The 27,991-nt window shown below is 38.6% G+C and overlaps 1 protein-coding gene across 3 annotated transcripts in view; it reads right to left on the bottom strand.

Moving 5' to 3' along the window:
• TP53BP2 (tumor protein p53 binding protein 2) overlaps positions 1-21,840 on the bottom strand; it is a 59,148-nt gene extending 37,308 nt beyond the window's left edge. For all 3 annotated transcript variants that reach the window (XM_060754198.2, XM_060754200.2, XM_060754199.2), the window contains exon 1: positions 21,472-21,840. In XM_060754198.2, coding sequence (XP_060610181.2) covers positions 21,472-21,498 — 27 coding nt within the window. In that variant the 5' untranslated portion in view covers positions 21,499-21,840. The remainder of the gene's footprint in view (positions 1-21,471) is intronic.
• Between the last annotated feature and the right edge of the window lie 6,151 nt (positions 21,841-27,991).

A 27,991-nucleotide genomic window follows, 5' to 3' on the forward strand; every position in this document is an offset into this window, starting at 1 on the left:
CATCAATTGAAATATATTAAGTTGCAAACGACAGGCAGTGCCCAAGTTACAAACATCTGACTTACAAATGACTCATAGTTAAGAATGGGAGTGAGGAAACAGGAAGTGAGAGAATTCTACCCCTAGGAAAGGGAATTCACCCCTGGAAGCTTTATCAAGGGAAAAGGTGTCTCAACTGAAGTCTTATCACCAATCCTTGTTTCCACAACAACCCAAAATGTTCAAATCCCCATTATCACAGGGACAGAAAGTGAGGGGAAATCTTCTGAACAGGGGCAAAGACAGAAAAACAAACCTCATAGGGGTGCTCACCTTTTCCTATACTATCCACAACTAAGAAATACTTGTGTTAAACTTAAAAATGTACTTGTTCCAACTTACAAATTCTACTTAAGAACAAACTTACACAATCTATCTTGCTCATAACTTGGAAACTGCCTGTATAAATAAGGTTTCCATGGCAAAGGAGTTAAGTAAAGAGAAAGAAGCAATACTATGAATGAACATCAATGTTGGATTAGACCCGATTAGGAAAGACTTCAATTAGCCCTGTTAAATGTTTTTTTTCTTTTTCCTCTACTTAGCAAGAGAGACATAAAATGAAAAATGAGTCTAATGAATGAAGCTATTCATCTTTTCAGTGCTAACCATGCTTACAAGAAAATAAAAAAATGTTTAACATACCAAATACTTAAATTCACAGCAGACACCACACACACCTGATCTGCTATTAAGAACACAAAGTGTCAGGATTCAAAAATCAATACTGTTTTGAAACAGAATCAAGTGTCCAAAGTACTTTTTGCAATGAAACTTTGCTAATCAACGTAGAGAGTACTGTATTAGATTTGTAAAATTAGTTAAAATGTAAACATATAAAAAGGTATTTAGAAAATGGGAGTTCTGAACACAGTTGGCTTAAGCCTCCATTGTCTAGCTTCTCGCTACTTACGTCAGACTTCCAAGCTTCCTTTGTATTGAAGCTTTGCTTAAAAACAGGCCTTGTAGTTCTAATGTGATGCCACTCCCATCAGAGTTAGAAGTGGTGTTATCTGAGGCTAGTGGATGGCAGGAGTCCAACAGAATTGTATTCACAAAAGCCCTCTGGGATGCTATTGTGATAAACTCTGTTGTCTGACTCACACATATGCTTAGTGCTATAAAAGGAGAATTCAGTGTTGTTCATCCAAGAGCTATTTCCAATGTTACCACTTTCAAAAGCATTACCAATGTACACTTCCACACTGAAGTGCTCAAAGCAGAAATTGCGATATTTTAAATAGTGCAAAGTCAATCAATGGCAGCCCTGCATTTGACCTGTGCATGCCCTTAAGTCTCCTGTCAACTGATAGCGACCCCCTGAATTTCAAATAACTTTCTTATGCAAGAAATACTCAGAGATCTTTTTGCCAGTTTGTTCCCAGGTACCTGTTTGCATTATTTACACTGCCCATATAGCAAGTTTATAAATGCTACAACTTCCAAGCTGAGCATGGCCACACAAACTTTCAAATTGACCTGGTAAGTTTTAGATATAGATACAAAAGAAGTCACGACTATTTGCACGGTGGTGGACTTCTCAGTATATTGGTTAGTGATGAAAAGAGCAATGTGTCACATCAACTCTGTAAGCAGAGTACAAAGCAGAAATGGAAGCTACCCTGCTTGGGGAAATTGCACTGTTGCTAGTAAACCAACATTACAAACACTGTGCTAGTTTTCACAGTCTCCTCTATTTTCCAGCGAACCTTTGTAAAGCAGAGATTTACATGGAAAACAAGGAAGCTCACATAACTATTTATGTCAAAATGGAGCTCTAAAACTTTAACCATATAAACTGAGACTCACTGGAGATAAGCTGCTTCCCTCTTGAAAAACACAAGCTATTTCTAAATCAAACAACATATTAGCAATAACGCCTACTTGTGCCAATGTTATCTGGGTCACTGCATTCTACTTAACTATTTAAGCAGCACCAATAGTACATCAAAAGAACACAGAAGAAACATTGTGTTTCTAAGATCCAAGGAACAGTTTATACATAGAAGGCAATCATCCATGATCATCTCTAGGTAGAAAATGCGAAGAGAAATGTGTGAATACACAGTGAATCATCACCACACAGCAAACTCTTAAAATATTCACACTTTTATAGTAGCAACATTTAAAAAGACATTACAAAACACTTTAATTGCATGTACTTGTATTGAGAATTTCCCAATTTGGTGCCCCCCATATGTTCTGATCTTCAACTCTCATCATGACTAATGGTCAGGAATGATGGGGACTGTGATTCACAATCTACAGTGCACCAAACTGAAAAGTCAGAAAAGAAGTATCTGCTTTTTAACAAATTATGCTGCTCCTTATGAAAGAAAGTAGAACAAAGGTAGGAAAAGTAGAACTTGTGTTGTCCTTGAGTATGAGATATGAAGATGACAGGAGGAAAGCAAAATACAAAGGACAAATCAAAGGTATAGGAAACGCACCTGTTGGAGGTACATTTCTATTCAGAAATGCTCATTTTCTAACTTCTATGACAGACAACAGAATAGAATCCATCTGGTTTCGGAAACCTATATATTTGAGGGGCCTGGAATATGTTTAGTTTTATTATTTGGATAATTGCTATTTGGTATTAAATTCTATTAATGTTTGGTTTGTTTGCATTTTACTTGGTTTTTTTTTAACTTATTTTGTTGTGATGTAATTTGTTCATATGTTTCTTTCTTGGCATTGAACTTTTGCAGTAAGTGTTGGAAAATGCTCTGAGTCCCTTTGGGGAGATAGGGTGGTTTAGAAATAAAGATGATGATGATGAAGATTATTATTATTATTATTATTATTTAGAAGGAAAAAAACATACACAAAATTATATATACATTTGAAAACTCTGAAGAACAAATTTTACAAACTGAAAATATGCTTAGATATGCTTATGTCAGTGTCAAAAACATAAATAAATGTACACAAATATTCACACAGTGCCCATGAAGGGGTACTTAGCCTAACAGGAATACAATGATTACAGGGAATGTTTAGCACTCCATGAGAATGAACCCAAGAACTCCCTGCTGACAATATGATATGATCCAGGAAATTCTTGCTAGTAAAAGTGCCATTTTTGGCAGAAAGGAGGGATATAATATAATTTCAAGAAATACATGAGCTTGCAGAGAATGTGCCTTTAGATATATCATGACAAAAATTACCAAAAAAGTTAGAAAAAGAAATTGAAATGAAAGGACTTGCATTTTATGGCGTAAAGAAGGGAGAGAAATAAACAAATAAAAGGGTATAAAGTTGGTAGCACTTTATGTTTCAGAAAACAAACTATGGAAAAGATATAGCAAAGACATTCAAAATATGCATAAAAGGCTGCTGTTCTGAACTTAAACTTCAAACTTCAACTTCAAAATAATGGAAGCTAACATACTAATTTGAAATTTTAATGAAATAAAATTGAATTAATATGCTTTTCTTCCAGTGACAGGTACATATATATGTTGTTCATCCAAATATCCATGCATGCATGCATCTGCCAAAACACTAGAAGAAAAGTTAAGTACTCAAATACTAGCGGGCCCAATAGGTTTTCCCTTATAATTCTCTAAACAAACTAACATTATTTTGAGGGAAATTGAAAATGAGAACAGAAAATTCAGAAAAGCCAAGAACACCTGAGGTAACCAGCACTCACTGCCACTCACCCAGCTGCCATTCTGGCTCTATAGTCAAATCACAGAAGATGCTGACATTCATTAGAGAAAGAGAAATGTATTCTTAGGAAAACCAGATGAAGGATCCTTAATGAAGTTTGATAAAGTCAGAAATAGCCCCCCATGGCATAAAGGATGTTAGGAATATTGCCTATGAAATAAACAAGTACTGTGGGCTGAAAGGGGTGGTATACAAATATACCAAAATAAATAAATAAATAGATAAATACTAAGGCAATTCCACTTACACTCACACCTCACTTTCTCTTAGATGATGATGATGAAACTTAAGAGAAAGATCAAATCTATGTGTAAGGTAGCACGGCTTACGCTTACTTCAAATTTTAAAATTCATTGCCAAACTACATGAGCTAAATATCATAACTAACATGACCTTCAGAAAGTTTTTTTCCCCAAGCATAATTTGGCAAGATCACCCAGATCAATTTCATTGACTACATCAACTGTGCTTTTTTAAAAAAAAAAAACCCCTGGGGGTTCAACATATACTGGCTTGTTTCCCAAACTCTGGTGTTGATTTTTTTTTTTAATCCATTGCAATTAATCAATGATTTTGTTGTTTTAACAAAGGACTCTTAAACAGTATGCCATAAATGGTATTAAAATATTCTGAACAGACTTTGGTGTTCCATTTACATCCCACTTTTCCACTAAGTCTTTCTGCTGCAACTCTTTTTTAGTTTTCACCCCCAGTTGTACTATAACAACAAACTACATTCTTAGAAGACAAACATGCAAAAATCAAGGAGCCAGCAAAATCAATGGTACAGTTTTTAACTTTGCTCAATCACTATTTTTTCTTTAACTCCCTGTAATTTAACAAACAGAGCGCATGAAAATGTAATAAGAAAGAAAACAGCAAATGAGATTTAGTGTAACTTGGGGTTATACAACATGCTGCATTAAACACATAACATGCAGCTTTCTATCTTTTAAAATCTTATTCTACAGCAGAGGTGAGCAAAGTACAGTTCACATACTACCAAGGGCACTCACTGCATTCTCTTCAGCCGCCTTAACATTTTGCCCCTCCCAATAATTTCACATTTTGCAACCAAATGACGAGGGATGCTGTGAATGCAGAAGAATGGAGCCTACAAAGGCATGCCCGACCTATCCAGGCAAAAATATCTTCTGCGGTTGAGTGGGAGGATGCATCCCGCACACCTTTGGAAGATGCCCATTCAAATTTTAACACACAGCTTTAATCTCGATAAGGACCTGTGCACTTTTCACAGTATATTTTTTATTATTTAAGTAATACTTTCCCATACACAAACACATCTTTAAAAGGAAAAAGAAATCTGTCACCAGTTGAACATTGTGTTTTAATCTTTTCATGTCAGTGCCAACATCTTCAGAAGAAAAATAGCACAAAGAAACACTCACCTATAGCAACTGCACAGCGGAACTTCCTTCCTCTGCCTCTGCCTTGATCCTTCTACTCCCACCACCCCTGGAAATCTCTGAAGCTGCCCTAAAACTGTGCTGAGCCTTGGGTGCTCCAGTGTGCACCTGATGCCACAGTGCAAAGGGAAGACCACATACCTGATTTTCACTAATTACACTGTTTCACCTGTGGAAATCTCTCTCAAGTTCAGAATACATGATAACTTGCTTTGTTTTACAACTATATTGATGATTTCTTCTATTTCCAACTTTAAGAAAGTCCTAAGAGATGCTAGTTTTCTTAACATTTCTACAGTTGTAACTTCATTTTAATTGAAAATAAAAAATATTTAACAGTACTGTAATCTTATATTTTTTCATTTTTCCAATAAACATAATTTTTAGTTCTTAAAAATTGTATATCAGAACAGGGTAATTCAGTGAAGAAACCATTGTATTTTATTTTCCTAAAGACCATACAGGAACAAAATGAGCCTAGATCTATAGAAGTACTGGAAAAGATTGCAGACTTTTTCCATTTCTTCCTAACCTTCTGAAGGAAAAAAACAGTAAAAAGGGGGCATTTATCTTACTGATAAATCCAACTAGAACAAATTCATTGGATCTACTATTACAGGATAAGTCAACACTCATGTAAATTAATAATTATTATTTTATTTTATTTTTGTACCACACCTCCATCTCTCTGAAGGGACTCGGGGTTACAAAATAAAACATTTTTGTTAAAACGTGTGCGCCAGCTGCAACCGTAGCTCCAGAAGTCTGACTTGACCATGGTGGTCCATGCCTTAGTTACCTCAAGATTAGACTACTGTAATGCTGTAATACTGTAATTAGACTATGTTAGACTGCCCTTGAAGACGGTTCGGAAACCACAGCTGGTGAAAAGGTCGGCAGCCAGATTGTCAACTGGAGCAAGTTACAGGAAGCAGTCAACATCTCCACTGGCTGCTGGTAAGTTTCCGGTCCCAATTCGAGGTGCAGGTTATTACCTATAAAGATCTAAACAGTTCAGGGCCAGCCTATCTTCAAGACCGCACTCTCCTCTACAAGCCCACACGGTCCTTAAGATCCTCCAGGGATGCTCTTCTCTCGCTCCCACCCCCGTCTCAAGCGCAGTTGGTGGGGACGAGAAAGAGGGCATTCTCAGTGGTGGCCCCTCATCTCTGGAACTCTCTCCCCAGGGAGATTAGGCTGGCACCCTCCCTACCCATATTCTGTAAAGAATTAAAGACGTAGATGTTTCGTTGTGCATTCGACTGACTCCTATGATAAATGACTTATATCATGACCTGAATCATAACCTGATTCTGAATTCCTATATTACATTACCATATATATCCTTAAGTTAAATTGAATCAATCCTGTTAAATTGCTCTGTTTCCTTGCTATTTCCTATGCTATTATACGTTGCTATCCACCTTATTGAACCACTTTATCCTTTAACCAGCTCGCATAGTGGTCCTCTTCCCTCCCCCCTCCAAAATTAGTCTGCTGTTACTTTTGATGCATGTTATTATTGTTATGCGGTTTTATGCTGTTTTAATTTGTTATTACTTTGCTTTTAATTGTATTTTGCCTTGGGCTTGGCCCCATGTAAGCAACCCCAAGTCCCTTCGGGGAGATGGGGGCGGGTTAGAAAAATAAAGTTCTTCTTCTTCATCAATTGTATACTTAACTTGTGGGATTTGCTACCAAAAAATTAAACATTTACCTGTAACTCGGATTGTTTGAAAGGGTGATAAAACAAGTTCATAGAAAACAGTCCAATCAATGAATATCAGCTGTAATGGCTATATAGATAGCTTCCAGTTCAGTGGCAGTACAGTGGCAATAATTTTACACTTGGTGCATGTTATTGCAACCATACTTTTTGACTTTAAGAAAGCAGTTTGTCAGCCATTCTGGGGAGTAAAACAGTAGTTAAAACCGAGTGTATTTGTTAGAGTTAAATTATTGAGCGCATTCTCGTGCTATTCACAGTGAGCAACACACAGTATCAGTATTATTTTGAGATCTTCCAGGGTATGATGTGTCCTAAGTATTTACTTACAAAACAGGATTTTCAGGAGAAGCAAGTGATCAACGACAGATAGGGAAATCCTTAAGATTTTTAAACAAATAATGGGAATGCTCTGTCTACAGTAGAAAATCAAGATCTAAATTGAAGACAGGTGATTAAACTATAAACCAAAAGTCTCAATTAAAAAAGCATGTTCATCAGAACAACTACTTTGAACTAAAAATTAACAATTCCACAACTCAATCAACTTTAGCAAGATTAAAACTTGTAGCTCTATAGAAAACATGAGCAATGATTAAAACATATATGCTAATTATGTATGTTGCAACCATAACCAGAAATTCAAAGAATTAATGTGGAGGAAGAAACATGTATTTGGCTATACAATCAGAATTACTTCAAGTTATTACAGTCAAAGACATCAAGATAAGAGTACTACACAATAATGCCTCAAAGCAGAAAGAAAAATTCCAAAACACATACAACAATGCAATCCCATTTATCTTGTGCTTTTCCTGAATGGCAGGGGGTTGGACTAGATGGCCCATGTGGTCCCTTCCAACTGTATTATTCTATGATTCTATGACGTGAGCCCCACAAAACAAGATCATACAGGGTGGGCCAAAAGTCACAAAGGTGCCTGATATTTTAATAACTTTCTGAAAATGTTGTTTGAAAATATTTTACACAAAATGTAATATAATGTATTATAATTTTATTTCCAATATATACTGTATATAATATATGGGATTGTAAGTTAAAAACAAAACATAAATTCCCTTTGTGACCTTTGACCTACCAAAATTCTCTTGTCATCTTCACAAATCTTAGCCCGGGGAGGGTGGAGGGGGGTATATATAGAATATATTTAATGGGGGGAGGGAAACATTTTGGGAGGTGGTCCAGAAGTTTAAAAACTTTTATTTACAATGCTATTTTTAAATCAAGATATACAGTGGCAACATGTATTCTCAACTACCAGAGCTCTCCTGTTATATCTATAGCTGGAACATGGCTGGGGAGGAAGCAGGGAAGTTACCTTCAAGTTGCCTGTTGTCTTTTGGCAACCCCACTAATTTCAAAGAGGTGAGGAATACTCAAGAGATGTGTTCTTTGCCTAATTCCTTCCTCTGAATTGTTTTGCCAGTCCCTTCCTCTGAAATATAGCTTATAACAACCTGGTAGTCACTGGTGGTCTCTCATCTAACTAACCAGATCTGACCCTGCTTACCTTCCAAGATCAAATAGGGATTTAATATCTTTAGGCAGACACAGCTAGAAAAGTTATTGTTAAAGGATGGAATTCTGCCAATGAGATACAATTTCAAGAGGTGGAAAAGAGCATAGAACTTTGATTTGAACATAAAATTAATGGAAATCTAAAAAACACTTAAGAGGCAAAAAAAATGACACAATTACAGTCTCAAATGCCTTTTACTGATTATGTAAATTGTGTCACAGATGATTACAGTCATCCATGACATCATTGGAAGTTTTGGAAAGACTTGCTTCATAATTCGTGATGAATACATTTCTTGAAACCCAGAACAAAAAACACCAAACAATATAATACTGGTTACATAAAGGTGATGCCATGTCATAGGCATTGTTACTGTAGTTCATTACAATGTTATACTTAATAAAAAAATTAACTGCCAACATAAGATATGGATTTCTCTATGAGAAAAATGTGTGATGTAATATTTCATAACCCTAATTTGTAGCTTACATAATATACTACTTTCAAATCAGAATAAGGATAAACGGAACAGGTTCTAAGTGGCAAGGGAGTCAGATCCTCTCTCACCCTATCTATTCAATTTATATACAGAATTCCATACATATAAGAATTAGATTCTGTTGAAGGAGGAATGAAAATCAGAGGAAAGGACATCAAAAATATATGATATGCAAATGACACCATATGACCAGCAGAAAATAGCTAGGACTTGGATAGAAGATGAAAGATGAGGGGAAACATTCAAAAACAGATTTACTGCTACTACCATGTGCCTTCTAGTAAAAATAATGATGATAGAATATTTATTAACATTCCAAGCAGATTATAAAGACATGGAAATAGTTACAAGATCTTCCATCATTTTTGCAAAATCATACTAGAGACTGGGATCACATAATCAGAAAAAGACTATGAAAGAACTACAATCCTAAATCTAAAGACATATCATTAAATCTGAATGATCTGTGCCATAGTATTCCCAATTTCTCTGCATGGTTGAGAAATGTAAACAGTGAAGAAAACTGACATACAACGAGAATAAATCAATTTCAAATGTGGTGCTCAGGAAAAGTTCTACAAATACAATAGACTACCACATGAAGTCCAAATTATCACTATAAATCAAAATGATATAACTGAAGTAATTAGACTTTTGGATATATCATATGATATAGGCCATCATAATTCAATGACAAAAATAATAATGCTAAGTAAGATGGAAGGCAGCTGGAAATGCAGTACATCACATTAGGAACAGATAGACTCAATCTAGAAAGTCACAAGTTTGAGCTTCCAAAACTTGACCAGGGCTATTGATTGGGGCTCTTGGAGATCTCACCTACGTAATGTAAACAAAAGTCAAAGTTGATTTTGGAGTGCATAGCAATAATAAATATAATGATAAAGAAGGATTCCATGCCAGCACATTGTCCATAGCAATTTGCAGTTTCTAAACAGTTTCCAAAGGAAGTCTCATATAGTGTATATCACTGTAAAGCAAAGGGGGTCTAATCAAAGCATGCATCACTGTAGCCAGATCTGACATTTCTAGGATGGGGAATAACTGATGCAGTGTTTTCAGTTATGAACACTGATTTAGTAATGAAATGGCTTCTTTGCAATTAGAGGAAAAGAGAGATGGAGTTGAGTGTCATAGTCGAACCCCCAAACTCCAGATAACCCATCTCAGCAGTTATATGTTGAACAGCAAAAGGATCAGAACTGAACCCTGAAGGACATGACACATTAGTGTTGAACAGGAATCCCTCAACACCACCTTCTGGATTCATTACTCCAACAAGAATCAGAAGCACTGTCACACAATTCTCCAGTCCCATTCTGAAGAGACAACTCAGAAGGATACCACTCTTTGAAACTGGATACATGACAGAATCATAGAGTTGGAAGAGATCACAAGGGCATCCAGTTCAACCCCCATCATGCACAACCAAATCACTCCTGAAAGATACAGCCCTGCTTTGGTGTAATGAGACAATGACGACTTTCCTGTCCCATTCAGTCAGTCCCACTATGGCTGTTTTTCAGAGTTGGGGGCGGGGGAGGGGGAGTGGGCACATGGTGACTCTAATTTCTCCCAAGATCCTGTCAACACCCCCACTCTGCACTACTGAAATGTATTCAATAACACATGATTTTGCAGACTCTGGCAGTACAATTCTTGCCCGAGGAAACAAAATGGGAACTATCATCTCTCAGTTCAATCATTTTCCTTTCAGAAAGAGCACTCTACTCCCAGCATTAAAATAACACAAGGGAAAAAATCATTCAGTGTTTCATCAACCAAGTTTCATCCCTTGGCTGAGATTTCCTTGATGCCCAGGATCTTATAACTGGAGATTAAAACTAGTACATAGCAAAACAGCTGTTCTATCAGAAAAATGTGACACACGTAGCTTTCGGAAGGATGCTGACTTACAGCATTCCTGTCTAAATCCTCACAGCATATATTTGGGCCTTACAACTGTTTTTTCAAGTATTCTTAAATCACTCCGCCACCTATGGTATTCTAAGTAAAAGGCGCTAACCCTGAAAACATTTGCAATCAGGACATCTGACATTCATAACCTTTAGGAGTCAAGCTCCCATTGTAAAATATTAGCCTTATGATAGGCATATGGATCTAAGATTACAATGAAAATTAAGTCAGCTATGACATGATTAGAATCCGAAACTGTGCTTACTTTTTGTACTTATCATGCCTATTATACTTTTGATGGGCGTATCTAATTTTCAGACAGACATTTCAGCTATGAACTCTCAGATAAAACTGCTAACATTTAAAACAAAAAACAAGAAAACATTATGAAGCCGTTATTTAGACATAAAACAATTATGAACCTTTAAAATTACTATCATTCTGCTAACTGGAGATGGTATGGCCAACTGTATTTCCCTTTTCTAGAAATCCATTTCGTTTATAGGCATAAAGTGGGTAGGGGGAAAAAGCAGGAGAAGGCATTTGAAACAAATAAAAAAGCCAGGAGAGGAAAACCATTCAGAAGAATCCTATATTAATTAAAACATCAATGATGTTTTGGAAAAATCGATAGTTCCTTTGCCATTGGCAGGCATATAAAAAGTCTGTGCATTCGGTAAACCATTGAGAATTGCACAGAGTTCCATATGTTGACTGGCATGCAATTACCGGTTATCTATGACTAGCACTTAAATATAAGATTGAACTTGTTACCTACAAAAATATTGTTTTTCTTGTAATCAGCTCAGAAGTATTGCTATCAGAACTGCCATAACACATATCAAACAAATTTTTTCTTTCGCACTACTGAAAGGTAAGTGGTAGTAAAACCCATTTTCTGCACATGATAGTAATACACAAGTGTCATATTCAAAACTACTATGCGTTTCTTCTATCCATCACACAAGCAAACTCAAGTACGGTAATACTCATTTGTCTAATTCTTCCTTGAAATCTTACAACACTCTGTGTAGAGCATTTATGGGTTATTATTAATACGACATGCATATAAGCAATTTTTGTTTATAATTATTGCTGGTAAATATTTCATTGATTAGCAGACAACAAAAACTCACTGTAGTATATACTATGTTAATATCACCATTGCAAACAATGGGATCACAATAGCCAAGAGTTCATTCACTGTATGTATTTTTCATTTGGAATATATTTTTAAATTGTTACTTAAAACTTTAAAAGAAACTCTTCAGCAGGAGATATGGCATTGGCTACAACAACCTTGAAGATAGTACTAAAATAATCTCAATGTGCTGGCAAGGCTTGAAGCAGTGGTTCCCAACTTTTGGTCCTCCAGATATTTAGGACTTCAACTTCCAGAAGTCCTAGCCAACTTGGCCAGCTGTCAGGAATTTCAGGAGCTAGCTTCCAAAATAGCTTGAGGATCAAAAGTTAAGAATCAATTGCCTAGAACAAGTGTCATCCTAGCACGTGACTACCAAAGTAATGTAACTTATTTCCTTTCTTTTCTGTAGGCCTATGTGCTGCCCAAATAAACACTGATGGAGGCTTTCTCATTCCTTCAGAGCCAGTTTTGGAGTATTCAACAGTGAGAATAACTAGGTTGCTGAAAAAGATCTGTGGAACCACTTGGATATTAGACAATGGATTTTCCGAAATTGTCTAGATCGGGGGTCCTCAAACGTTTTAAACAGAGGGCCAGGTCGCAGTCCCTCAAATTGTTGGAGGGCTGGATTATAATTTGAAAAAAAAATGAATGAATTCCTATGCACCCTGCACATATCTTATTTGTAGTGCAAAAACACTTTAAAACAATACAATAATTAAAATGAAAAATGATTTTAACAAATATAAGCTTATTAGTGTTTCAGTGGGAAGTGTGGGCCTGCTTTTGGCTGATGAGATAGGATTGTTGTTGTTGTTGTTGTTGTTGTGTGCTTTCAAGTCATTTCAGACTTCGGTTGACCCTGAGCAAGGGCCGGATAAATGACCTTGGAGGGCCGTATCTGGCCATAGTTTGAGGACGTCTGGTCTAGATCATGGAGGTTATGTGCTATAGAAAAAGTGTGTCTAAATCTTTTATTTTCCATTACTAATGCACAATACATTTCAAAATAAAAATATCTCATTCTATTCAAAATAAAATATGTGATACATTGCAATTTTAAATAACTTGTTCTTCCCTCATGTAAATTAAAGACATGTCCAAGAGCTTTCCCCTCAATAAACCTGAAACTGTTACACATGCTACAGAATCATTTCTTTATTCAGGCTTTTAAAGAAGAAGGTTTTTAAGGTCAAGTCAAGAAGTGCTGTAGTTTTTAGCTTTCAATATGTTTTAATGGATTTTAACTGTGAATTTTTAATACTGCTAAGTTTGTTTTAATATTTGCATAATTGTATATTTTAAACAATGTTGTAATACAGGGTTAGTCAAAATGCATAGGCCAATAAGCCATTCAATTGAATGGCTTATTGGCCTATGCATTTTGACTAACCCTGTATTTAGGGCTCTGTGATCAATTAAAAATGTTTCAAAACTCTTTACAAAACTAGGGGGCACAGGTATTTCGTTTCTAAAGTATTAGAGAAAATTTCATTACTCTAAACAAGAGTAATGAAATTTCGTTACTTTTTTCCATTGTATTAATTGCGCATGTGGGGAACTTCAGGGACTCCTTTCTCCTTCATTTTTACAGCTATTGGGGTGAACCTTGCTACAATGGTAGAACACATTTACTAGTTAGCCCATCAAGTTTCAGAACGTTTCACTTATCCACAGATTTTTGGGGAATTTTCAAGTGTATAAACAACATTTTTTTAAAAAAACACAAGATAGCTCCTTGAATTTTCTATATACAAGGTAACAGGGGATCATCCCCCCCCCCCAACTTTCAGAAATATTCATACATCTACTGCTTTTAGGGAATTTTAAAAAGTTTTGACAAAAATATTAGCTTTTTTTAAAAGCCACAACTATCTCATTGAATGTCCCTCATATTAACCAATAGAACTTCCATTTAGGGATTTCTTCCCAGCCCAGTCCAGAGATTTACTTACTAGTATTGGAGTATCAGTCAGTCCTCCTCTTTGTAGATTCAGCAATTTATTGGAACTCTGGCTAGCTGCTACTACGGAGGGACAAATGTCTCCCCTATCCTGACTGGGGTTTTCTGATGCTGAGCAGAATTCTGAGAAATATAGTTTACCTAAAAGATGTTTTGGTTAGACACAAGCCTGCAAAATTAGATTTTGGGTCTTTGGACAGGCGGAAAGGGAAATGTCCCTCATCCTCACGGGTTGGAAAAGGACAGTTCTGCTGTTTAAAAAGTTTAGGGCAAGGCCTTTTGAATTCTCTGGCATAGGGCTCCTTACCGTCCCAAACTACATTTCCCAGAATTCTGTGCTTTCTCGGTCTGTTTCCCAGTGAACCTTTTCTCCTTGCTGCTTCCCTCTCCCAATGGCAAGAGGATATTAATTTAAAGAGGAATGGAGGCACTTTTTGACTTTGCTTTACTTGCTTGCGCTGAAAATGAAACTGACTTTGGGAAGCTTTTGAGGTTTACAAAATTCAAATGAAAAAGTATCAGGTAAGTTTCGATTCTTAAGTTTTTGGCGGGAGTCACACCCACGTGTCAGATATCATGTTGTAAGTATGAATTTAATCTGACTTACAAGGACTAACGATAATTTTGCACAGCCCTAGTAATACTTTTAATATAAGCCTCTTTGAGCCTCCTTCTGCAGAGATGAAATGGGGTATAAATAAACATAATAATAATAATAATAATAATGTCTTGTTCTTTGAAGAATCTATCGAAGAACAAGGATATCAATAGGTCTAAACACGAGTAATCATTTGCAGCATTTAATCTGATGCCCATCTGTGATAACACTTGCAGAGTGCAAGGAATCCTAAGAAATGGAACTTTGTAAAATACAAGATCAAAATAATTGCCAAAAGATCTTTAAAATATTTTAAAGTTGGCTTTTTATCAGCTTTGAGATAGTTAATTCAAGATGCTTCAACTATGTGACACAAAGAGATTCATGCAAACCTGACAAAGATAGCCAACGCCATGGATTGTTTTTCCGACTTCTTAAGGCCTCCTTCATATACATAATTTGACAAACCTGTAATTTCCAGCCTCTAAGAACAGCCAGATTTAAAATTAAATCATGTCTTTCTATTTTTTAAGATCATGGATTTTTTTACAACAATTGGTTACCTGGAGTTATTTTCATGGAGAAAAATGCTAGTTCTCAAAAAAGTATTTTAGCTCCTCAATGCTGCCAACTTAGCAGTCACACTCCCACATATGCAGCTAATGTGGAAAAGTGAGGCAATCTTCATTACTCACTTTAACTATCTTTACAGGCAGTACTTCATTACATCCTGTTAAAAGATTTTTTATTGTTACTTGTTGGGGCAGAACATGTTTGGCTTCCACTGTGATATCTTTGTTGACAAATGACAATAACAACAATGAAGAAATGTATTACCCACCTCTCTTTCAGCTCAAGGCTGGGCAGAACATAGTTAAAACACAATGCTTTTATATATATATATATATATATATATATATATATACACACACACACACACACACACACACACACACACACACGATGCACACAAGACAAAATGTAGCTAAAATTTAGAGACACTTTGATTCTGGTATGATAGTTGCAATTTCTCTTATCATAAAATCCTTTCCACCTATAAACATCTGATTAGGAAATATAGTAATAGTTAATTTCAAACAAAAGGTAATGTAGTACAGTGCACATCATCTCTCTAATTGGAACCAACATCACTGCATCTTGGCCTAACTCACTGTATGAGAAGGTTATCAGGAAAGGAAACACATCACAGGATCAAAAAGGATATAAACCTAAAACACTACTTGAAGCAAAATCTTTTATTTATGCAGCTGGATAACATACAATGATTGCTTTATAATAAATACTTCACTCCTTCATGGAAAGCTCTTTTCAGACCAGCAGTATCTCACAGTTGCTACACAACTGTAATGACTGTGTACACTAATGACAAAACTATAATAGAAATACACAAAAATATTACTAATAAAACAGAAATATGTGACTTGATTTATGTATGGCAGCATATAAAAGAACTTCCTTTCTCATCAAATAGCAAAATTGATTAATCTGCATCACTGAACATTTATCTTCCGTTATTTTGCCTGTGTCTACAGAAGATGGTTAGAATATGCTAACAGAGTTTAACTATGTTGGATAAACTCCATAAGAGACCAGAGGCTGATTTAAGTCATATGGGTACTCTTAGGCAAGCTGCAAAATTTCCTTAGTTTCATTGCAATAATCTTTCAAACAAACATCCAATTTAATTGCTGTGAGTTTTTCGGGCTGTACGGCAATGTTCCAATAGCGCTCTCTCCTGATGTTTTGCCTGCATCTATGGCCGGCATCTTCAGAGATCTGCACCTGCCAGCGACAAATGCAGCAAAATGTCAGGAGGGAATGCTACTGGTAAATGACCATATAGCCTGAAAAACACACAGCAACCCAATTATCCTGGCCGTGAAAGCCTTCGACAACACATTAAACGTCCTATTATTATCATATAGTTGGTTCATTTTGCCAGTACAATGATTTTCTCAAATGCTTATCCATTTTATCAGCACTATTAACTAATTTGAAATTAGATACTTCTAAAGCATGAGTTTCCTTTGACTTTTAAACAGAGGCTTTTAAAACAGAGGCTGAATGGCCATCTGTCGGGGGTGCTTTGAATGCAATTTTCCTGCTTGGCAGGGGGCTGGACTAGATTGCCCACAAGGTCTCTTCCAACTCAATGATTCATGATTCTATGACTTATTCTACCAGTTCATTCTAAACTACTGCTTTATTAGAGAGGAAGAACTCATAATTGTTTTGATAAGTGAATAGCAATGTTATCCTAGAATTATTAAATATTTTGTGGTTGTGTGTCTTCAAGTTGCTTCTGGTTGTCATGGAAACAAGGAATGGTGATAAACCTTTAAGTGGAGACACCTTTTCCACATGATAACTCTTACAGGAGTGAATTTCTCTTCCTAGGGGTAGATTTCCTCTCACTCCCTATTGCCTTTTTGTAAGTCGGATGTTTGTAACTCAAGGACTGCCTATATATCTATTACTCTTATCCCACCTTTTCTGCAATAATAGAAGTCAAGTTTACAAATTATTAAAACCGGGGGGGGGGGGGTCATATCAAGAGAAACTGCAAGTTGCTTCTGGTGTGAGATAATAGGCCATCTGCAAGGATGTTGCCCAGGGGAAGCCCAGATGTTTGATGTTTTACCATCCTTGTGGGAGGCTTCTCTCATGTCCCTGCATGGGGAGCCAGAGTTGACAGAGGGAGCTCATCTGTGCTCTCCCTGGATTCAAACCTCCGACTATCAATCTTCAGTCCTGCTGGCACAAGGGTTTAACCCATTGCGCCATCGAGGGCTCACCAAGTGCAAATTAAAATCAGTGCAGATTAAAATCAAACAAAAACATCAGTAAATATATGCATGTGAACAAGTTGTTTAAAAGAACAATTAAACAATCTAGGAAAGTACTTTAAAAAAACAGTGCTACAACATGAAATTACTCTCCCACTGAAAGACTCTTCACACATCTTGAAAGTGACCCAGTGATCTTCTTCCAGGAGAAAATACTTCTCTAGATCATGAGTTTACTAATAAATAAAATACCACAAATCCAACAGACAAAAAGTTCTTGTGCTAATATTAAAAGAACTCGACAGAAATGGACCACAGCTACCATATATTCCAAGCTCCCCTTCATTTTTTTAAATAGCAAGTATACACTCTATCCATAACAAGAGAAAGACAGAATCTAAATGGAAAGGAAAGCGAAGTGTCCACAGAACTGCAAGAAAATTACAGTTCTAGCACCCCAAAACTGACATCATTTTGAAAGGTAGGATGAATCACCTTCCTTCCATAAAATACCCCCAAATTAAAATATGTTAAATGTTGCAGATATTTTCAAAATGAGGTAGATACAGGGACTAAAGAGACAAAAGTCTGTCGGTGACTGCAGAACATTAGAGGAAAATGGGAATGTATGCAGTGTTTCATAGAAACATATATACTAGTCTTTTGAGTGGTAAAAAAGTGCAATTTTCCAGAAACAGACAAGTTTCAGCATGAAAGAAATTTCAATGAGCACAGCCAGCATGCACAACATTAGGAAAAAAAGCACAACACGCACAATTAGAAAACTGCATAGGATAAGCTTCTAAATAGCCAAGTATGGTTTAAAATTAACCAAGATAACAAGGGTAACTAAAGTTATCTTGCTTTTTGAAATGTCTCACTCTTTTATATTACCCTACATCAAGAGCAACATAAAGGACACCACAAGCATTAGGACACTTTACTATGCAAATGTTTTTTGTGTAGATTACCACTCACAAAATCCTATCTGATGGTAATTTGTTTTGTATAGGGAGGCCCAGGAGACCAATACATGATTCCCAATACATTCAGCCAGCACTTTAATATGCAGATTACATTGGCATACAGACTACATGTACCATTTCCCATATTTTTCCATATTCTATCATCTAACTGTGCAAAGCAGAAATCCTATATTGCTCTTAGAAAACCTGATTTGATACAGAAATTCCAGTCACTGAAATAATTCAAAGCAAATTATTGTATTCATTTTCAACAAGAACCATTAAGGTGCAGTTGTTTGAGCATTGAACTAGAGCCCCTTCCACACAGCTGAATAAAATCCCACATTTTCTGCTTTGAATTGGAATAATGGCAGTGTGGATTCAAATAACCCAGTTCAAACCAGATATTGTGGGATTTTCTGCCTTGATATTCTGGGTTATGTAGCTGTGCGGAAGGGCCCCAGGACACCAAGAAACCATGATTCAAATCTCCACTTCTCCGTGGAAACCCATTTTGTTGATTTGAGGCAAGTCACACTCTCTAAGCCTCAGAAGATAACAAAGGCAGTTCCTTCTGAATAAATTCTATCAAGAAAACCCCATGACAGGGTTGCCTTGTGGTCATCATAAGTCAGAAAAAATATGAAGGCGCAACCAAACAAGAATACAGATTTAAGTATTTATTCAAGGCCTACATAACTCTTGAAAAGCAGTCTTTTTTGTAACAAATGAGGGAATGTTCCCAGGAAAGTTCACATAGTATCATAAATTAAGGCAATTATTTCCTGGCAGAATAATGAACCATCAGGTGGCTTTTTTTAAAGCTTTGGTGCCCCCTCTAAAAAGACAAAGATTTAGTAAAGTACATACAGTATTTATTTCCAAAAGTTGGAAAGGACTTGGAAGTCACAAACAACAGACTAAACACAGATTTAAGCTTTCTTATTTCATAAAATGGGGCTTCTTAAAACCTTTTCCACATTTGACCCCTTTCTGCACTAAAAAATTGACAGGGCACAGATCTATAGGTGTATGAAATAGGTATAAAAAGCAAACATTTATTGTTAATAAACCAGCATTTACAAGGCTTGCTAAACAGCTGATTTCTGCTTTTTTGTGGAATACAACTGAAGTTTGTGTCGCTCAGAAACCTTTTAATGTGGCCAGTTAAAGAAGCAGCGCATAAAAGAACCACAATAGAAAACTGAAAGGCTTTGGATGTAAAATTTCCTTGAAATGTGTTGCTGAAGGCTTTCATGGCCGGAATCACTGGGTTGCTATGAGTTTTCTGAGCTGTATGGCCATGCTCTAGAAGCATTCTGTCCTGTCATTTCACCCACATCTATGGCAGGCATCCTCAAAGGTTGTGAAGTTTGTTGGAAACTAGGCAAGAGGTTGAATATCCAGGGTGGGAAAAAGAACTCTTGTCTGTTTGAAGCAAGTGTGAATGTTACAACTGATCACCTTGATTATCATTGAATAGCCTTGCAGCTTCATAGCCTGGCTGGTTGCTGCCTAGGAAAATCTTTTGTGGTTAGCTGGCCCTGATTGTTTCTTGTCTGGAATTCCCCTGGTTTTGAGTGTTGTTCTTTATTTACTGTCCTGATTCTAGAGTTTTTTAAATACTGGTAGTCAGATTTTGTTCATTTTCATTATTACTTCCTTTCTGTTGAAATTGTTCACATGCTTGTAGATTTCAGTGGTTTCTTTGTGTAGTCTGACATGGTTGTTAGCATGGTCCAGCATTTCTGTGTTCTCAAATAATATGCTGTGTCCAGGTTGGTTCATCAGGTGCTCTGCTATGGATGCCTTCTCAGGTTGAATGAGTCTGCGGTGCATTTCATGTTCCTTGATTCGTGTTTGGGTGGTGCTGCGTTTGATGGTCCCTATGTAAGCTTGTCCACAGCTGCATGCCATATGGTAAATTTCTGCAGAGGTGAGAGGATCCCTCTTGTCCTTTGCTGAAGGTAGCATGTGTTGGATTTTCGTAGTGGGTCTGTAGATTGTTTCTATGTTGTGTTTCCTCATCAGCTTTCTTGGAGCCCCCGGTGGCGCAGTGGGGGTTTAACCCTGTGCCGGCAGGACTGAAGATCAACAGGTTGCAGGTTCAAATCCGGGGGGGGGGGGCGTGGATGAGCTCCCTCTATCAGCTCCAGCTCCTCATGCGGGGGCATGAGAGAAGCCTCCCACAAGGATGGTAAAAAACATCCAGGCGTCCCCTGGGCAACATCCTTGCAGACGGCCAATTCTCTCACACCAGAAGGGACTTGCAGTTTCTCAAGTCACTCCTGACAGAACAAAAAAAACCAGCTTTCTTATGAGGTCAGTGGTTCCCTTGATGTATGGCAAGAACACTTTTCCCTTGGGCAGATCTTTGTCTTTACTCTCATGGCTTGTTCTTGGATGTCTGCCACAGATTCAGGCGAAACGTCAGGAGAGAATGCTTCTGAAACATGGCCACAGGTTGTGTTTCTTCATCAGCTTCCTTATGTGGCCATTTCTTGAAATGTGTGATGGTCAATACTCTTCCATTGTTTTGTTTAGAAACGAATGCCTTATTGTCCTCTCGTTTAAACAATCCAAGTTTCCTGAAGCTTGCTTTCTGCGTTTTCCGTGTCAGGAACGACTTGAGAAACTGCAAGTCGCTTCTGGTGTGAGAGAAATGGCAGTCTAAAAGGACGTTTCCCAGGGGACGCTGGGATGTTTTGATGTTTTACCATCCTTGTGCCTCTATAATCTATAATCCTTCGCCCTACATACAGGCAAAGAAGTGGATTCTGCCTCCATTTTACAGTCTGTGGGAAAGTTTCTTGGAGAGAGAAAAGGGAGGAAAAAAACGTTACACGGCGGAGCCGAGCTCTCCATTTTCTCAGGAGTCCCTGGGGCTTATTTTTCGCCCTGAGAAAATGGAGAGCTCGGCTCCTCCGCCTCAAAGGCCCCATTTTCAAGTCCCTGGAGGGGGAAAAAGGGCCAAATTTGGTCACCAACGGGCTCAACATTCAGCCACGGAGAGGTCTTAACATTTCCACCGCAAGTGAAGTTGGAGACGAAAGAAAACAAGGCCTCGGTGACCTCTTCCCTCCTGAGGCGACCACCATGAGCGCCCGCAACGCCACTCTCCCCTTCCCGTTTCCACACACTCACCGGCATCATCTTGGCCCCGAACCGCATTGAGGCGAGTTGGGATGGATGTTGTCCCTGATTGTCGCGCCTCAGGAGGAGGAGGAGGAGGAGCGGCCTGCTGAGGAAACCTGTTGCGAGGAGGAGGAAAAGCAGGAAAGGAGGGGCTCGCCTCTTCCAGGCGCACTTTCTACCCTCCCGTCCAGATAAGGCCTCGAAACCGCTCCGAAAGTACGGCCCGGCAGAAAGGAGGAGAAGCGGAGAAGGCGGAGTCCCCTCCCTCTCTCTCTCTCCCTCCCTCCCTCCCTCTGAAACGGGCTGGGCCCAGCAATGGAGGGCGAGGCGGTGCGAGCGGCCCCTCCTTCGCTTCCCTCACAGTCTGCCCTTCTGGCCTCGCCAGGGAGGAGGAGGAGGCCTTGAGGGAGGAGACTGAGGGAAAGGAGGAGGAGGAGGCCCCCTTGGAAGCAACAGCCGCCTTCCTCCATTACAGCCAAGACTGTGTTGCAAAGTGTTTGGCCCCCAAGAGTTGCTCTCTTCTTCATTCCCAATTTGATGAGGGGGAAAACAAACTAGGCCCTGGTCTACACTCAAGTTAGTAGGGCTATCTACCTGACTAGGCTCACATTCCCAAAACTTAGACAAGCCTTCACTGCCCTTCGTTTCCAAAGTATGCCCACAGCAGTGATTGATGGCAGATATACGGGCACCCCTCTAGCTCTTCGTTTATGTGTTTGTGGGGCCCCGGAAATTGAGGATCTGCCTCACTATTTGCTTTTCTGCCCTTTTTATTCTGATCCAAGAACCAAAATACTCGGGTTTATTCTTCACCTCCTTCAGACCAACACTGTGTCCGAAAATATTTTAATGATTTATAGGATTTTATTGTGTATTTTATATTGTATTTGATAATCTGGTGTTCATGTATTTATTTATTTGCCTTGACTTGTATGTGAAAGACCTATGGTCTAAGCATCAAATAAACTTGCCAAACTAGTGGTTCTCAACCTGTGGGTCCCCAGATGTTTTTGGCCTTCAACTCCCAGAAATCCTAACAGCTGGTAAACTGGCTACGATTTCTGGGAGTTGTAGGCCAAAAACATCTGGGGACCCCAGGTTGAGAACCACTGAGAAGCTCGACCAGCCTTAGTTTTAAATGTGTCATGGTGTTATTGTCTAATGTTTATTGCTATTGCAAGATACTCCACTTTGACAGGAAAAACGAAATGCAAAGATATAGAATGGGGGACAACCTGGCTCGAGAGCAGTACGTGTGAAAAAGATCTTGGAGTCCTCGTGGACAAGTTAAACATGAGCCATCAATGTGATGTGGCGGCAAAAAAAGCCAATGGGATGTTGGCCTGCATCAATAGGAGCATAGTGTCTAGATCTAGGGAAGTCATGCTACCCCTCTATTCTGTTTTGGTTAGACCACATCTGGAATATTGTGTCCAATTCTGGGCACCACAATTCAAGAGAGATATTGACAAGCTGGAATGTGTCCAGAGGAGAGCGACTAAAATGATAAAAGGTCTGGAGAACAAGCCCTATGAGGAGCGGCTTAAGGAGCTGGGCATGTTTAGCCTGAGGAAGAGAAGGCTGAGAGGGGATATGATAACCATGTATAAATATGTGAGAGGAAGCCACAGGGAGGAGGGAGCAAGCTTGTTTTCTGCTTCCCTGGAGACTAGGATGCGGAACAATGGCTTCAAACTACAAGAGAGGAGATTCCATCTGAACATGAGGAAGAACTTTCTGACTGTGAGAGCCGTTCAGTAGTGGAACTCTCTGCCCCAGAGTGTGGTGGAGGCTCCTTCTTTGGAAGCTTTTAAACAGAGGCTGGATGGCCATCTATCAGGGGTGATTTGAATGCAATATTCCTGCTTCTTGGCAGGGGGTTGGACTGGATGGCCCATGAGGTCTCTTCCAACTCTTTGATTCTATGATTCTATTGTTTTAATGTTTATTGCTTGTTTTATGAGTTTATTTATTGTTGTATTTGTTATGCTGTTGTTTTATTGATGTGTTGGGCCTCAGCCTCTTGTAAGCCGCACCGAGTCCTTCAGGAGATGTTAGCGGGGTATAAAATAAAGGTTTATTATTATTATTATTATTATTAGAATCATAGAGTTGGAAGAGACCTCATGGGCCATCCAGTCCGACCCCCTTCCAAGAAGCAAGAATATTGCATTCAAAGCACCCCTGACAGATGGCCATCCATCCTCTTTCAAAAGCCTCCAAAGAAGGAGCCTCCACCACACTCTGGGGCAGAGAGTTCCACTGCTGAACGGCTCTCACAGTCATGTTCAGATGGAATCTCCTTTCTTGTAGTTTGAAGCCATTGTTCCATTGCATCCTAGTCTCCAGGGCAGCAGAAAAGAAGCTTGCTCCCTCCTCCCTATGACTTCCTCTCACATTTTTATACATGGTTATCATGTCTCCTCTCAGCCTTCTCTTCTTCAGGCTAAACGTGCCCAGCTCCTCATAGGGCTTGTTCTCCAGACCCTTGATCATTTTAGTCGCCCTCCTCTGGACAGATTCCAGCTTGTCAACATCTCTCTTCAATTGTGGTGCCCACAATATTCCAGGTGTGGTCTAACCAAGGCGGAATAGAGGGGTAGCATGACTGCCCTAGATCTAGACACTATGCTCCTATTGATGCAGGCCAAAATCCCACTGGCTTTTTTTGCCGCCACATCACATTGTTGGCTCATGTTTAACTTGTTGTCCACGAGGACTCCAAGATCTTTTTCACACATACTGCTCTCGAGCCAGGCATTGTCCCCCATTCTGTATCTTTGCATTTCGTTTTTCCTGCCAAAGTGGAGTATCTTGCATTTGTCCCTGTTGAACTTCATTTTGCCCTTGGTTGTTGTAGGTTTTACGGGCTGTATGGCCATGTTCTAGAAGCATTCTCTCCTGACGTTTTGCCTGCATCTATGGCAGGCATCCTCAGAAGTTGTGAGATCTGTTGGAAACTAGGAAAATTGGGTTTATACAGTATTTCTGTGGAAAGTCCAGAGTGGGAAAAAAGAACTCTTGTCTGTTGGAGCTCGGTGTGAATGTTTCAATTGGCCACCTTGATTAGCATTTGATAGCCTGACAGTTTTTAGGTGTGCCTTCTTACTGCCTGGGAAAATTCTTTGTTAAGAGGTGATTAGCTGGTCCTGATTGTTTCTTAGAATCATAGAGTTGGAAGAGACCTCATGGGCCATCCAGTCCAACCCCCTTCCAAGAAGCAGGAATATTGCATTCAAAGCACCCCTGACAGATGGCCATCTGGTCTCTGTTTAAAAGCTTCCAAAGAAGGAGCCTCCACAAAGGAGGTGGTTTTTTGGCTAAGTTGCATTGCTAAAATTATAGTGGGCATTCTCTCTCTAGCACCCTCTTGTGTCCTCCGCCTGGATAATGGAACAATACCATAAGTTTCTATGGGTTGGCTCCATTTCATACTAATAACCCATATTTTTCCAGTGTATCGTAGCCACCCTGCCTGAATCTCATCGTTTCTGCCTTTTGTTTCATTTAAGGATGCAACTTCAACATTGTAGGATGAATGCTATTTGAAACCACTTTGACTGCCATGGCCCAGTGCTATGAATTTCTGGGATTTGTAGTTTGGCGAGGCACCAGCACTCTTTGGAAGAAGACTGAAGACCTTGTAAAACTACAACTCCCAGGATTCCATAGCATTGAGCCATGGCAGTTAAAAGTGGTGCCAAACTCATTAATTCTATGGTGTAGACCAGGCATTTTGGATTTCAACTCTCACAATTCCTAACTTCTGATAGGCTAATAGGAATTTTAGGAGTTGAAGTCCAAAACACCTGGAGGGCCAAAGTTTGCTCATGACTGGTGTAGAATCAGCCACTGATAGCTCATCTTCCCTCCAGTGAGATAAAGATGATTCTATTGAGTGGATCCATAGAATCCATACTCCCCGACTGTTCACTGGAGGGACGGATATTAGAGGCAAAGATGAAGTACAGTACTTTGGCCACATAATGAAAAGACAGGAAAGTTTGGAGAAGACAATGATGCTGGGGAAAATGGAAGGAAAAAGGAAGAGGGGCCGACCAAGGGCAAGATGGATGGATGTTATATTTGAAGTGACTGGCATGACTTTCAAGGAGCTGGGGTGATGACGGCCGACAGAGAGCTCTGGCGTGGACTGGTCCATGAGGTCAAAAAGAGTGGGAAGCGACTGAACAAATAAACAACAAATGAATAGATCAAAAAATAAAGTGACAAGCACAAGCTAATCCCACAAACTGCATAGCTCACTGGGTATTTGGATAGAGATTTCCATGTCCCAGACCAATACTACACCTACCTATGTTTTGTTCTATGTATACACACACACAAGCATACACCCTTGTTCAACATAATATTTCCATAGCGGTTAAAGTGCTATTTTCATATTATTATTGGCTATGGCAGGAGAGAGTACCTTTTCCTCAGTCACACGCTGCCATGGTTTTGATATGGTAACAGACTCTGTGCCCAGGTAAAGTTTTGAAATTTACTTCTGCAGTTTACTGTAATTATTAACATTCTCTTCTTAAAAATAATTAAGAATTAGACAAATAAAAATCCATAAGGAAATGTGATTTTGTCTCAATTGTAGCATCATGTTTCACACACCTGGAATGTACTGAGCCATAGTGATACAGATACCAGCATCCTGACATCAACATTATTATGGGTTTGACATTCTCAAAGGTTAAAAGTCCAGGTTAGACATTCTCAAAGGTTAAAAGTCCAGGTTATGTACTGAAGCAAGGTACTTCTGACAGACATCCTCAAACGGACAGACAGATATGTATGTGAAGCTGACTTATTCTGAGTCACACTCTTGATATAGCTAACTGGTATTGTCAACATTACCTACTAGAAACGCTTTCAACAAAACAGGTTTCTAGACCTATCTGGAAATGCGAAGGATGAAGCCTGGCTTCTGCATTTGAAGCATTTGCTCTGCCACTGAATATGGTTTTCTCCCTTACATTCTCTTCCTGTGAGTCTTTAAGTCATTTTTTACTTATGGCAATCCTAAGGGGGATCTATTATTTTGGTTGCTGTGAGTTTTCCAAAAGCATTCTCTCCTGATGTTTCACCTGCATGTGTGGCAGGCATCCTGAGAGGTTGTGAGGATGGGAGAAAGAACTCCTGTCTGTTTGAGGAAGGTGTGAATGTAGCAATTGGCCACCTTGATTAGCATTTAATGGCTTCTTACTGCCTGGGGGAATCCTTTGTTGGGAGGTGATTAGTTGGCTATGATTGTTTCTTGTCTGGAATTCACCTGTTTTTGAGTGTTGTTCTTTATTTACTGTTATGATTTTAGAGTTTTTTAATACTGTTGGCCAGAATTTGTTCATTTACATGGTTTCTTCCTTTCTGTTGAAATTGTCCACATGCTTGTGGATTTCAATGGCTTCTCTGTGTTGTCTGACATGGTAGTTGTTAGAGTAGTCCAGCATTTCTGTGTTCTCAAAGAATATGCTGTGTCCAGGTTGGTTCATCAGGTGCTCTGCTATGGCTGACTTCTCTGATTGTAGTACTCTGCGGTGCCTTTCGTGTTTCTTAATTCGAGTTTGGGCGTGAATCAAGAAATAAATGTATTTATTTATTTATTGCAATATATGTTCAGAGAGGGTTTGTTTTTGCTTTCCTTTGAGACTGAATGGGGAGTTGAACCTTGATCTTTCAGACTTACTGTCCAGCACTCACACAGCTGCACTATGTTGGCTGTCCTTATTATCAGAATCTACTTGGCTATTTTCTCCCCATTTAGCATCAGTGAATGTATTCAGATTTGCATGATTCACTTACTATTTTATTTTGCATAATAAATCTTATTGCTTTCACAATATTTCCTCTTATTCAATTGGCTGTTAGGCCTACCAACTATACAAGGTTTAGATTTTAATGTATACCTTGGAGCAATTTATTTCAAATTTTTGCTTTGTATTAAGATCTCAGATGCTTCATAAGAATATGATAGCACTTACTGAGTCCAACTCCCTAAGCCACTTTTGGGTCGGTTAGCACTGAACCCCCATTCGGACATTCAGAGTTCCCCAAAAAAGAATGGTAGTCAGTAAAAGATTAGCGTTTTAGCATGGTACCTTATAATCAGAATAAAGTAGTTGGTATTTTTTAAAGTGAACCAAATGCATCAGAAAAACAAACCCATTTTCTCTGTGTGTCTTTGTGTGAGCTATCAGTTTAGGTCTCTAAAAATTAAAACCTTCTTCCCAAGAAGAACATTGTATAATTTTCAACACAATGGGATTTTACCCCTAGAAAATTGCAGTTTGCATCTGTGACGCAAGTCAACCTTTCTCTGGCCTGTGCTGTTTGTGTGCTATTAATAAAGAACAAGCAACAGGAAGAAACCGGACAAGTAAATAGGAGCTATTAAATATTAAACAGAGCAGGAACTGACAGCTAAAAATAATTTGTAGCATATGTAAGTGATATTCCTTTTATACTGAATCCCATGTTGTTTATGATTTGGTAACAGGGGTAACTTGCTAAAGGGGTG

Source organism: Anolis sagrei, chromosome 1 (genome assembly GCF_037176765.1).
Source record: "Anolis sagrei isolate rAnoSag1 chromosome 1, rAnoSag1.mat, whole genome shotgun sequence".
In the NCBI taxonomy this organism is placed as follows: Eukaryota; Metazoa; Chordata; class Lepidosauria; order Squamata; family Dactyloidae; genus Anolis; species Anolis sagrei.